The 12,563-nt window shown below is 43.3% G+C and overlaps 1 protein-coding gene and 1 long non-coding RNA gene across 3 annotated transcripts in view; one reads left to right on the top strand and one right to left on the bottom strand.

Moving 5' to 3' along the window:
• Nucleotides 1–4,709, bottom strand: part of LOC142022362 (uncharacterized) — a 32,841-nt gene extending 28,132 nt beyond the window's left edge. The window contains exon 1 of the long non-coding RNA XR_012647944.1: nucleotides 4,602–4,709. This is a non-coding gene — a long non-coding RNA (uncharacterized LOC142022362). The remainder of the gene's footprint in view (nucleotides 1–4,601) is intronic.
• Nucleotides 4,019–12,563, top strand: part of SLC9A8 (solute carrier family 9 member A8) — a 51,913-nt gene continuing 43,368 nt past the window's right edge. The window contains exons 1-3 of one of the 2 annotated variants that reach the window (XM_075012120.1): nucleotides 4,019–4,045; nucleotides 5,962–6,140; nucleotides 9,070–9,150. In XM_075012120.1, coding sequence (XP_074868221.1) covers nucleotides 6,110–6,140; nucleotides 9,070–9,150 — 112 coding nt within the window. In that variant the 5' untranslated portion in view covers nucleotides 4,019–4,045; nucleotides 5,962–6,109. Of the gene's footprint in view, nucleotides 4,046–4,634; nucleotides 4,784–5,961; nucleotides 6,141–9,069; nucleotides 9,151–12,563 lie in introns of those variants that run through there. The other variant, XM_075012119.1, reaches the window with a different exon arrangement.

Raw genomic sequence — 12,563 nt, 5'->3', positions numbered from 1 at the left:
GACACCTTTTTAGATACTTGAAAACCACTATCATGTCCCCCTTAATCTTCTTTTTTCCAAACTAAACAAGCCCACTTCTTTCAGCCTTTCTTCATAGGTCATGTTCTCTAGACCTTTGATCATTCTTGTTGCTCTTTTCTGGACCCTTTCCAATTTCTCCACATCTTTCTTGAAATGTGGTGCCCAGAACGGGACACAGTACTCCAACTGAGGCCTAACCAGGGCAGAGGAGAGCAGAAGAATGACTCCTCGTGTCTTGTTCACAACACACCTGTTAATGCATCCCAGAATCATGTTTGCTTTTTTTGCAACAGCATCACACTGTTGACTCATATTTAATTTGTGGTCCACTATAACCCCCAGATCCCTTTCTGCCATACTCCTTCCTAGACAGTCGCTTCCCATTCTGTATGTGTGAAACTGATTGTTCCTTCCTAAATGGAGCACTTTGCATTTGTCTTTATTAAACTTCATCCTGTTTACCTCAGACCATTTCTCCAGTTTGTCCAGATCATTTTGAATTTTGACCCTATCCTTCAAAGCAGTTGCAACCCCTCCTAGCTTGGTGTCATCTGCAAACTTAACAAGCATACTTTTTTATGCCAATATGTAAATTGTTGATGAAGATATTGAACAGAACTGGTCCCAAAACAGACTCCTGCAGAACCCCACTTGTTATGCCTTTCCAGCAGGATTGAGAACCATTAATAGCTACTCTCTGAGTAAGGTCATCCAGTCAGTTTTGCACCCACTTTATAGTAGGCCCATCTAAGTTGTATTTGCCTGGTTTATTGATAAGAATATCACGCGAGACTCTATGAAATGCCTTACTAAGGCATTTAAGACATTACTGAGGCTGATCAAAGGCAATCAAGGGAACAAAGGTCAGGAACTCAGTCCCAACTGCCAGAGAAACTGAAACCACCCACCTGAAATGAGAATCGCAATTCAAAATTCAAACAGCCAAGTACACTCACTCACCCCAAAAGCTAATGTTCTCACCCGGTAGCCTCTTCAGCAGCAGGATCACTTGCTCTCCCTCTTAAACTCCCCTGTCTGCAGCCCCCTGTCCGCTTCGCTTCCCTGGTCGCTCTACCTCTCAATTACATTAAACATTACTCAAAAACATTACTGGATTGTGTGTGAATAGTGACTATATACATGGTCCTGTTCATCTTTACAGACATTTGGATATTGTGGATGTGAAATCACAGTTGGGTGTTGCAGCTTTTTTGATGACTGTAAACATCCATTCTGGACAAACAGATTTCACCTCACTTGAATGGACACCAATCAGATATTAGGAATCTGAATCCACATAAACTCATCAGTGAGCATTTCAATGAAGCAGGCCATAGCACTCAAGACCTGAAAACCAGCAGTCTAAAACAATGAGACTTTAACACCAGATTACAAAGGGAAACATCTGAACTGGAGTTCATTCTCAAGTTCAACATTTTACCCCTTGGGCTCAACAAAGATACCAATTACCTTACGCATTACATGGATAGTTTCCCCATCTTTCATGTTTGTAGTGATCTCAGGCAAACCACTTAACTTAATAGACACTTGCAGTAAGTAATTTTCTTACCCCGCTATCCCCCCACTCCTTCTGCCTCTAATGCTTACAGACCCAGGTCCTCAGCAGAAGGGATTGAACATGCAAGTATAGGGGCTAAAGCTCTGTGCTCTACTGCATGAGCAAAAGGCCAGTAAGGCTATAAAGCAGATACTTCAGTCTCCCTAGTATGTGGTCTCTGTGTCTCTGGGGTTACATCTCCTATGTAGCTGACTCTTCAGTTTTCATTTAATTTTCTACTATCTGTTAAATTCTCATCATGTCAGTTTACTTTTATCAGAATTTTCCAGATTTGAAGAAGTGGGTCTGTCCCACGAAAGCTCATCAGCTAATAAATTATTTTGTTAGTCTTTAAAGGGCTACAGAACTGCCTTTTTGTTTTCTAATACAGTCTGTCTTTTCCAGGTCATCCATCATACACAGGCACAAAGTCCTGACATTCCAACTTTCAAGCCTAAAATTATGGGTTGTTTTTTTCATTTTGCCTCGTACTGAATTTGTGGTCTGCTTTTGAATGTTATCCTAGTCTCACGTACCCAATGAGGCAGGCAGACCATGGCAGGTCAGAATCCTATTGAATTTTCCCGCTGACAGAAGATACACCTAGCGGTGGGCGCTACACACAACCATTTTCATGATGCACTCATACTGGAATGTGGCAGGTCCATAAATTCTCTGCAGGAGCTAAGAGACTTACAATGGAATAAAATGGAACAGCTATCAATATTTTAGTATTTCTATGGGCCCCATCACTGTAGTATCTCACCTTTTTACAATCTTCAACGTTTTAATGTTTTATCCTCACAACACCAAAGTACTCTCATCTGTTTTACAGACATAGAACTGTGGAGAGATACTGAAGCTAAAAGATACAGGTCACACAGGAAGTGTGTGGCAGAGCAGAGAATTGAAACTGCATTTCACAAGTTCTGGGCTTATTCCCTTACCCTTCAGTTGTCCTCTCTTTTTCCTTGGGCACAATTTGGTGATTTTTGATCAATTAATGAAATTTTCATCCAAGCATGTTTTGACACTGGTTTTCAGACACAGTATTCTGATTAAGGTTAGTATGACACAATGATATTTAGAGTCCTCTTGATTTAGCAACAGGATGACAGAACCAATGTGTGGCAACATGAAAATATTTCAAAATGATGGGCTTGCCCCACTTCAGCGACTAAACACGGAGACTGTATCAGTGGTACAGTACTTCTGATGCAGTCACTACCGCAGAACCTCACCACGTTTTGCAATTAAAATGACACTTGGCCTCCCTTCCAACCATGCAGAGTTTCAGTATCACTGAATCCAAACACTACACTATGCTGCTGTAGTGTCTCACACAGAAGACCAGCTTCAAAAACTGCTGGATCAGTTCTCCAAAGCGTGCAAGGACTTTGGGTTTACCATCAGCCTAAAGAAGACAAACGTACTCGATCAGGATGTTGCTGAATCCCCATCAATCAGCATTGACAGCTATACGTTAGAAGTTGTCCACGAGTTCGTTTACCTCGGGTCCACCATCACTGACACCCCGTCGTTGGACACTGAGCTAAACAGGAGGATCAGAAAAGCGGCCACAACTCTGTCCAGACTCAGCAAGAGAGTGTGGAATAATAACAAGCTGTACACTCACACCAAAATGCAAGTCTACAGAGCCTGCATCCTCAGCACCCTCCTTTATGGCAGCGAGACTTGGACCCTGTATGCCCGCCAGGAAAAGAGGCTGAACGTCTTCCACTTGCGCTGCCTCAGGCACATCCTTGGAATATCATGGAAGGACAGAGTGACCAACACCGCCGTCCTCGAGCAAGCTGGAATCCCAACCATGCACACCCTCCTCAGGCAGCGTCGACTCCACTGGCTTGGCCACGTCCACAGGATGAATGATGGAAGGATTCCAAAAGACATCCTGTATGGTGAGCTAGCCTCTGGCAAAAGACCTCCCGGACGCCCCCAGCTGCATTACAAAGATGTCTGCAAGAGAGACCTCAGAGAGGTAGACATCGAGCTGGACAACTGGGAAGAACTAGCAGACGACCGCAGCAGATGGAGGCAGGGGTTACACAAGGGCCTTCAGAAGGGCGAGATGAGAATCAGACAGCTAGCAGAAGAGAAGCGAGCGCACAGAAAGCACAATAAGGACTTGCCAGACACCCACCACATCTGCAAGAGATGCAGAAGGACTGTCACTCTCGTGTGGGTCTTCATAGTCACAATAGACGCTGTAAATGAAGTCCTCAATTGAAACGTTAAAGGGTGCGATCCATAGTCTGTGCAGACTGAAGGATGCCTACTACTACTGAATCCAAACACAGCATAATGCCCCCTGGCAAGGCTGGGGGGGTGCGGTTTATGCAGCAAAATAAGATTTGGACGTGGTGTGAGGACACAGCACGCTGGCAGGACTGCACGCAATCACCCCATCAGCTGACAGCCTTGCTTGCCAGCACTTGCCATTACATGGTGAGTCTGAAACGATTTTGTGTTTTGTTACAGCGCCAGCTCCTGCAAGCATGAGATTACACTCCATGCTTGACTGCCACTGTGAAGAGCTGCCCTTCCCCGCAGCGCCCTTTGCCTGCTGTGAAGCAAGTGCTGGACTCAGCAGTGTGTACGAGCGTGCAGGGGGGCTGCAAACAGTCTTCTACGGGTCGGGGATGAGGGTGTTGAGAACCATTGTAGCAACTGGAAACGCTGTATATATAATGGAAACCACCTATGCCGCCGTCTCACGCCCTGGATGGCAGTAACTGTCACCCCAAGGACTGGTATGAAAGCTCAGGAACCGGGGGGGGGGGGGGGGGGGGGGCTGGTGACGACAAGATAACACAGCACGATGCCATGGCAACCGCAAGGGGCTACAGCTCGAAGCCATAGCAACCACATGACGACCCCACCCACTAGCATGACCCGACAGCCGTGTCATTTCTCGAGGAGGGCGGTGGTTCTCTGACGGGACTTACTGTTTCCACGCATCATGTGACACCACCACCCCGGCTCAAGTGAGAGGTTCCCATACCTTTCCCCTGCCCGTTAAACCTAAACCGCCTCTCGGACGCAATGCTCCCGCTTCCCTCAATTTCTCTCGCCATAGAGCTGCCCAGAGCGCCGCCGCCGCCGGAAGTAGGCGGTGCGCGGCACAGAGCGCGGCGGAGACTCAGGCGGAAGGGGCGGGGAGAACGGCGCGATGGCGGAAGTGGAGTGAGTTGATTGTTTGTAGGGCGCTGCGGGGCGGAGGGAGAGTTCGCAGAGCTCGGGGAACAGTCCGTCTCCTCTCGGGGCCGCCCCCGAGACCGGGCGGGGATATGAGGCGCAAGATCGAGTCCCTCGTTTCAGGCCCCGTCGCTGGGGGGAGGGAGATTGACAGTTCCATTACCTGGGCTCATGCACCGAGTGCACAACTGAGCGCCCCCCATCAATGGGCCCAGGCCTCGCTGCGGGTCTCCTTGGCAAACGGGGCCACGCGGCCTTGTCGCCAGGCCTTCCCGTGTAATGGGTCAGCGGTGTCCTCTTAGCGCAGCCTCTGTGATCCCCCTGTGAAAGGGGACTGTCAGCTCCCACGACCCCATTAGTACAGGCATAACGAGTCCCTCCCCAGCACTCTTGCCAGGACGCGCAAAATAACCCAGAGGCGCTTGTGCGAGGCTCATATGAGCCTGTCAGGACCTGCCCTTCCCTTGAGTTGTGAGCCAGTCTGCTCCACTAGATGTGTTTGTCTTACAGTTGAGGTTTGGAAAGCCCTGTATCTGACCAGTTAAATGATGGCCGTGCAATGCTGGTACAGAGCATAGCAGAGGGATTTATCTTTAAAGGTGGGAAGGAGTGAGTGAGTACTCCTAAGGAAATCATAATATGCCATTATTGGTGTGGATTCAGGGCATTTAAGGAGCATCCTAATTTTAACATGGCGACAAGGCAAAGAATGTTCATCATATATCCTGATACAGTATTTGATGTATATGTGATGGTTCCATCAGAATGCTGCCACTTGCTTGGTACAGCAGTATGTAAATGTAACATCATGACAACTCCATGGAGGTGTCTTATTTATGTCACCATAGATTTGTTCTAATGGACAAACTAAACAAAATGAGTCCCCACCTAACTGCACATCTTCCATTCATCTTTGTGTAAAACCCTAGCTCATACAGTTAGTGAAAACAATAAATCGGTGAGCCCGAAATCCTAGTACTTGTATATGGGCCCATTTCTTTAAGACAGATGCACGTGATAATCAGTAATTCTGCTACTTACATAATTTGAAGGTGATGTGTTTTGTTATTAATCTTCATTCAGTAGTTTTGTGCTTCTTCTTGTCTTCCCTTTCCTGCAATATCCAGTTTTTGTAAAGTCTAATCCTGTTCTGTTTTGCCCAACAGGTTCTCAAATGCCACCCATGAAGTCCTCAATGTCACCCTCCACACCACATTGTCTGCTACTGCTAAACTGGTGGTTCCTACACCTGCCAAACCTATCCTTCCAGTACAGACTGGAGTCCAAGCTCAGCAAGAGGAGCAATCTAGTGGCATGACTATATTCTTTAGTCTCCTTGTATTAGGTGAATGCTGAACTACAAAATTTCTTACTGTTCACTGTTGAGTACATCTGAAACATTAGTACGATGCATAAGTTGTGGGGATACAAAACTTTTTTTTTTGTTAAGATGCTGTATTTCTCCTGCAAACCTCTGAACGCGAAAGCTTGTCATATAGAGCCAGATTTTTGGAAAAGTTAGGTGTGTATTTACATGTGTGAAAAATTAAGGTGGATCTGGGTGTTTGTGGAATAATCTCCTGAAGGAATGAGGCACCCTCACAGACCTCACCACCTTCTGCTCCAAGTGCCAGGCATGTTTGTTTGATCTTGTATTCTCTAACATAAACACATAGCAACGTGTGTGTCCAACTTTGTCCTACCAAAACAAACAAATGCTCAGTCTCTTCCTTAGAGAGAGGATAGGGGATGAGAGAACACATGATAGACATTAGAAGGCGCTCAACTGTGGTGAGAAGTACCGTGTAAGAACCTGCGTAAAATTTGCATACATAGTTACCTCACTTGTACGTGAATCAGGTAACTGTAATTGGCGCGATTACCCATTGATATTATATACTTTCCAAACTTGAACACTAATTGTGATAGTAACAGAGAGGAAGCCGTGCTAGTCTATACACTATCAAAACAAAAAGCAGTTGTCTGAAGAAGTGGGTCTGTCCCATGAAAACTCACCTAATAAACTATTTTGCTAGTCTTTAAAGTGCTACTTGACTGCTTTTTGTTTTACTAATTGTGATAATTGCACAAGTATTTTGCACATGCAGTTGCACAGTCAACTTTTCTGAAAATCTTTGCCATTAGTAAGGCTGTCTGTTTAAAACTTTTTGATAAGTATTATTAATTGATATGTGTTTAATGTAAATTATAAAGTGGTCAAACTTGTAACAACACCGTTTCAGTAGAGCATTTAAGGGGTTTATCCTACTTTTGCTATATTAAATACAAGAAACTGGGGATACTGAAGAACTGAACAAGTAATATTACGTACCTCCTCAGAGAGGATCTTTTAGGTGGTCACTGTTTGCAATGTTGATATTTGGCTGGGTAGGTTCCTATGAAAGCTCAAAATTCAGGAAGCCCAAAAGTGACACTGTTTAGTCCCTGCTCCCAGGTTTCTGCTGCCTACTTATCTATTAAGACTAACTCTGGATTAACTTCACTACGTTGTTTGTCCAAAAGGACCTATTTTGTAATGCTTCTGTGTATTTTACACAGCATCCTAGTAGATAAACATGATCCACCGGCTCCCCTCACCTGTGTTATGGACCATTAATCTGTTTTGCAATCCATAAAAATAGTTAAAGCACTTTCTCGTCAATCTCTCAAGTGCTTCATCCATGTCCAGGAAAAAGGGCGCAGCCAGAGAAGATTAAATTGGGTCAATTATTAACTGGACAGACTGTTGCCAAACTACCAAATAACTCTGGAATTAGATGGGCAGCCAACCTGCTGATTATTGTAATATCTGTACTGGAAGGAGTCCATTCTCTAAGTCTACAGTTGTATCACAGGATTTCTTTATTGCCAGGAGAAACAGAATAGAAATAATAAGGTGCTGGCATTTGGCTTTGCTAAACCTAAATATGGTGGTAGTAGTAAGACTTTACATTACAGAGCACTATATAAACATTAATTTATTGTACAGATTCTCTTGTGAGATGGATATTATTTCCATTTTATAGCTATGAAAACAGATATAGAAGCTAATCGATTTGCCCAGGGCCAACACTTTTCCACATTCTAGCTAGTATTACTGTATACATCAGGATCTTATGCTTATTTTTTTTAGCCCGTAGTGCCTGTCATTTTTTAGTGTGCTCCATTTGAAGTGCCTAGCAATAGGAGTGTAATAATGTGCACATTTCTGAGTGCAGTGGCATGGCTTCCATTTCTGAACATTATATAGGGAAAGTTCTTTTCAGTGAAACAAAGGACAAAAATGACACACTCAGCTCATGCTTTCTGTACATGAAAATCGTTATTATCAATGAGGCCATACTTCAAAGGACTAGCATATAAAATAATCTACAGGTTGAATTTCTCTAATCCAGAACTCTCTTGTCCAGCAAAATCCATAATCTGGCATAATTTTAGTTAGCCTGGAGACCACTTATGAGTGTGACCAAGTTTCCCGTGGTCCCATAAAGGTTGTTTACAGCCACCAGTCCTGGGTCTCAGGGGTCTGTGCTGTTATTTAGTTGCAGTTTGCCCCAAATGTCCTCTAAAAGCCCAGTAAGCCATGGAGGTGTTGGTAACATACTAGAAAATACTGAAACCCCCCTTCGTTCAACGAATTCTTTTGCCCAGCACCAGTCAGTTCTTAAAACAGCTGGATGAGAATCTGATTGAAAACCACGCTCAGCTCTTGGTCAGAAACACATTAGCATAAGAGACTGGCTGCTTAGACTGTTGCAGGGTAGTGAGGGTGAGCTACTAAAGCTTAACATTAGTAAGAGAAGCTTATTTGGTTGTGGAATCAGAAACCAGTTTTGTTGCAGTCTAGTTGCAGGAGCCTTCTGGAGGTTGGAAATTGAATTAGTGTAAGCCCCTCCCCCATGATTATTTGGCACAGTTAGGTAAGTGGAATGAAGAGAGCCATAGTAATTATGTTTCTGCTTTATCACTATTAGCTTTATCAAATGTCAAATCGTTTAAAGGCACACTGTCCATAATTGGATCCAACCTGTGTTAATTGTTAGTGTTTATGTGTGTATGTTCCCTTTCCCCTTTGACCAATTCAGCTTTTAATTCTTTTAACTTGTTTCTCAGAATCATTGAAATATTTGAACAGTCTATAATCTGAATACTTTCAGATGTATTTTAATCTATTAAGAAGGTTGCAGAGTTTGTATTTGTGGAATGTTATTAAGAATGTATTTTTCTGTCATACCAGTTATGTATTTTAATACTACTTTATTGCTTCTCCACAGCTATCTGCATCATATTGGTGCATTTACTGATAAAATACAGACTGCATTTCTTGCCAGAGAGTGTGGCTGTTGTTTCTTTAGGTGAGTATTTCTGTGACCATGCTTTTACTGTTTTTAATGAAAACTTGGTTCATGTTCTTCTGTTATATTTTTAGATAAAAATAGAGGTTACGAACACAGGTGCCCTCTTGACTGGTGTGACAGTGCCTAAAATACTGTGTTCACTTTTGGGCTGTTGCTGGAAAGATGTATGTATACCGGACGTAGTGTGTAAGATTATTAAACCATTAAAATTATTAAACTCTTCCTCAAACCTGACTCCTTAAGCCCAATTTAAAATCTCAGCCTTTCTGTCTCTCCACTTGTATTTATGTGTTTCCCCCACTTTAACCACTAGACACCCATGCCCTCCCAGTGCTGGGGAGAGAAAATGGGAATCCCGGCTACCAGCCCTCCCACCCTCTAACCTACTAGGCCCCACCCCTAGAGCAGCAAGAGAACATGTCATTGTATCTTCTTTTGTTGTGAAGATAATGGTCCATGTGGTCACTTCAGACAGTTCCACTGATATCTACATCAGCCACAGGTGGCACTTGGGTATCATGGGCTTCACCAGGGGAATTGATTCTTGAGCTAGAAGTAGTCTTCCCTGAATTTACTTGAAATAATGACAGTATTGAGACATTACTGTGTTCTGGGCAGATTGGCATAGCAGTAGCCAGGTCTGACAGTGTCAGTCATCAATCCTATACCCTATAGGGGTTGGGCAGAATGACCTAATAGTGCCTTGCAGTGTTGTAGCTTTGTGGGACCTAGAATATTAGAGAGAGGAGATGGGTGAGCTTGTCCTGAAGAGGATCTCTGTGTAGATCAAATCTTGTCTCTTTCACAACAGAAGTTAATCCTATCTATTCTATATTTGAAGAGTTAGCCTGCCTGCCTGCCTGTCTGTTCAAGAACTCCTCTTAAACAGTAAGAGTTAGGACCACCAAATTCAGTATACAGCTTCCTCTTATCATGACTTAAAACAATGCAAGGCTTTGGTTGTGCCTAGAAAATGGTCTGTACCTGCAATGGGATTGCGACTCATAAAACCATACAGAAACGAGACAAAATCACTGACAGGTAAAAGGAGCTGGCTGCGGGTGCATGCCGCCCCTGTCTGGGACTGCCCCAACCCTAAGCCTCCCATCCCAGTCTCCTTTGGGCGGGGGCGTGAGGCTTTGCTAGCTGTTCCCCTTGGTCAGGGAGCAAAGAGAAAGTACAGTTTGCTGCATTCATCGTGCTGGCTAGGGAGCACAGAGGGGCAGACAAACCTGGTCCTGCCCTACCGAGGGGACAAGCACCTTTTCACCAGCTGTGCCCACTGGAGCTGCAGTGGCCATGGAGAAGTCCTCCTCACCTGACGGCAAGCTGTTGCAGTGAGAGAGGGCTGGGGTAGTCTCTCTTCCTGGGGCAGCCTGTGCACTGATCCCCTCATGCCCAGCCCCACCCCAGAGCAATGATTTCAACGGAAAAAAAAAGAATTGAATTAAGGACTTGAGCAATGCCAGATGAATCTTCTAGTAAAAGATATTGACTCGCCCCTGTTGTTTCTGTAATAGTAGTTCACTATTTCTGATATCTCTGGGACAGATTTTCAAAAGAGCCTTATTCCCACTTAGGCATGTAAATGAAGTGACTAGATTTTCAAAAGTGCTTAGCACTCAGCAGCTCCCATTGCTCTTCATCAAGTGATGAGTCTGCTAAATCAGTCAGTAATCAAAAAGAAAAAAAGTGTCCTCATCCAGTGCTAGTGCTGACGTTATAGAATCTTAGGGTCAAATTTTCAAAAGTGTTGAGCTCTGCCCTGAGAGCTCAAACGGAATTGCTGGATGCTGAGCACCTCTGAAAATGTGGCCCTGGGATTCTGTAATTTTAATACTAGAGCTGGGTCCTGGTTCCATTTTCCTTTTTCAATTATTCCTGACTGACTTGTCCTGGCTGGCTGATTGGGAACATGAAGAATGCTACTCTGTCTTTCAAAAGTTAAAATCAGGAATGGAAGGAAATCTGGACTCGGAGGTCAAACAAAGTTTAAAAGGATAAACTGGCCACTAGGGCCAAATGGCAGGATGTGCTTAGTAAGCCATATTTCTGTTCAGTGTGCTTTATTTTACTGTCCAGATTTTGAGACCCTGATTCAAAGAGGCACTTAAAGATGTGCGTAAGACCACCTCTAGACAGTAAAGCACTTCAGTATGGGATTAAGTCCCACTGAGTTGGAAGGTGGACTTATGAAGTGTAATTCTCTGCAAAAACAGGATGCAGTTAGGAAGAGGAGAATAATTTTCCAATTTCCTCTCCCTCATGCAGCCTCATTAGCCTTGGGCAAGATAAAGTGGTGACTCCTGCTACCATGAATCTTATCATCTCCCTTTATGATGTTAGTTTGTGTTTGTCTATACAGCAGCCTTATTTCAAATTAAACTTTTCCAGAGTAGCTTATTTCAAAATAATGCTGCTATGCACAATAATACATTTCAGAAGAACACTTAGCTATTTCAAAATTCAGTCTGTACATAAATAGACTCTATTTGGAAACAGAGCCGTTGGACATACTATGGCTTATTTTGAAATATACTCTATTTCCTGCCTTAACAGCATCAATTTTGAAATAGCTATTTTGAAATAGATACTATTTCTCTTAGAATGAGATTTACCAATTTCAAAATAAGCATCCACTTTATTGTAATTATTTCAAATTATTTCAAAATTATTTCAAAATAAACGGTTGTGTTAGTTTTTTCAAAATAACAGTTCTTATTTCAAAATAATTGTGTTGTGTAGATCTGCCCTTGAACTGCAGAAGAGCTTTGGTATATGTGATTTAACTTTCTCTGAGAATATAAGTTTCACTGGGAGCCTGAAAGATTGCCTGGATTGCTATATGCTTAACTGTCCCTATTGTGCCACCACAAGGGTTCTTTCTGTGACTTGAGATAAGAGAATGTCACTCTAAATTCAGGTCAAGCTACTAGCCACTTTCTAGTGAGTTTGAAAGGTTCATGAGCCTGATTCTGCTCTTAAAATGTTGTAGATTGTATGACTACTGATTTCAGTGCAGTTATTCTGGATTCTCAAATCTGTAAATGCGAAGAGTATCCTGACTCTAGTAGACGCTAGAGGTCCCTGTCACTGAAATATAGCATTTTATGGCATAGGTAACCTGAGGCTGCAGCTTTCCAGCTGTCTCTGTAACTGCTTACCATAGTCTTTGTGCAGTGGTGATATTTTTGCTTCAGTCACTTGTGGCAATCACACTGTCAGTCTAAAAATACACTCTAAAGGAAAAGATCCTTAGTTATAATACTAAACTGTAAGTGTATTGGTTTCACACCTAGTGACAGAGAGAGAGCCCTGTAAGTCTGTATTCTATCAAAACCGAAAAGGAGCCATGTAGCACTTTAAAGACTAACAAAATCATTTATTAGGTGATGAACTTTTGTGGGACA

This window comes from Carettochelys insculpta, chromosome 17 (assembly GCF_033958435.1).
Source record: "Carettochelys insculpta isolate YL-2023 chromosome 17, ASM3395843v1, whole genome shotgun sequence".
NCBI lineage: Eukaryota > Metazoa > Chordata > Testudines > Carettochelyidae > Carettochelys > Carettochelys insculpta.
Note: the sequence above shows the minus strand (reverse complement) of the source record. Positions and strands in the feature narration are given on the sequence as shown.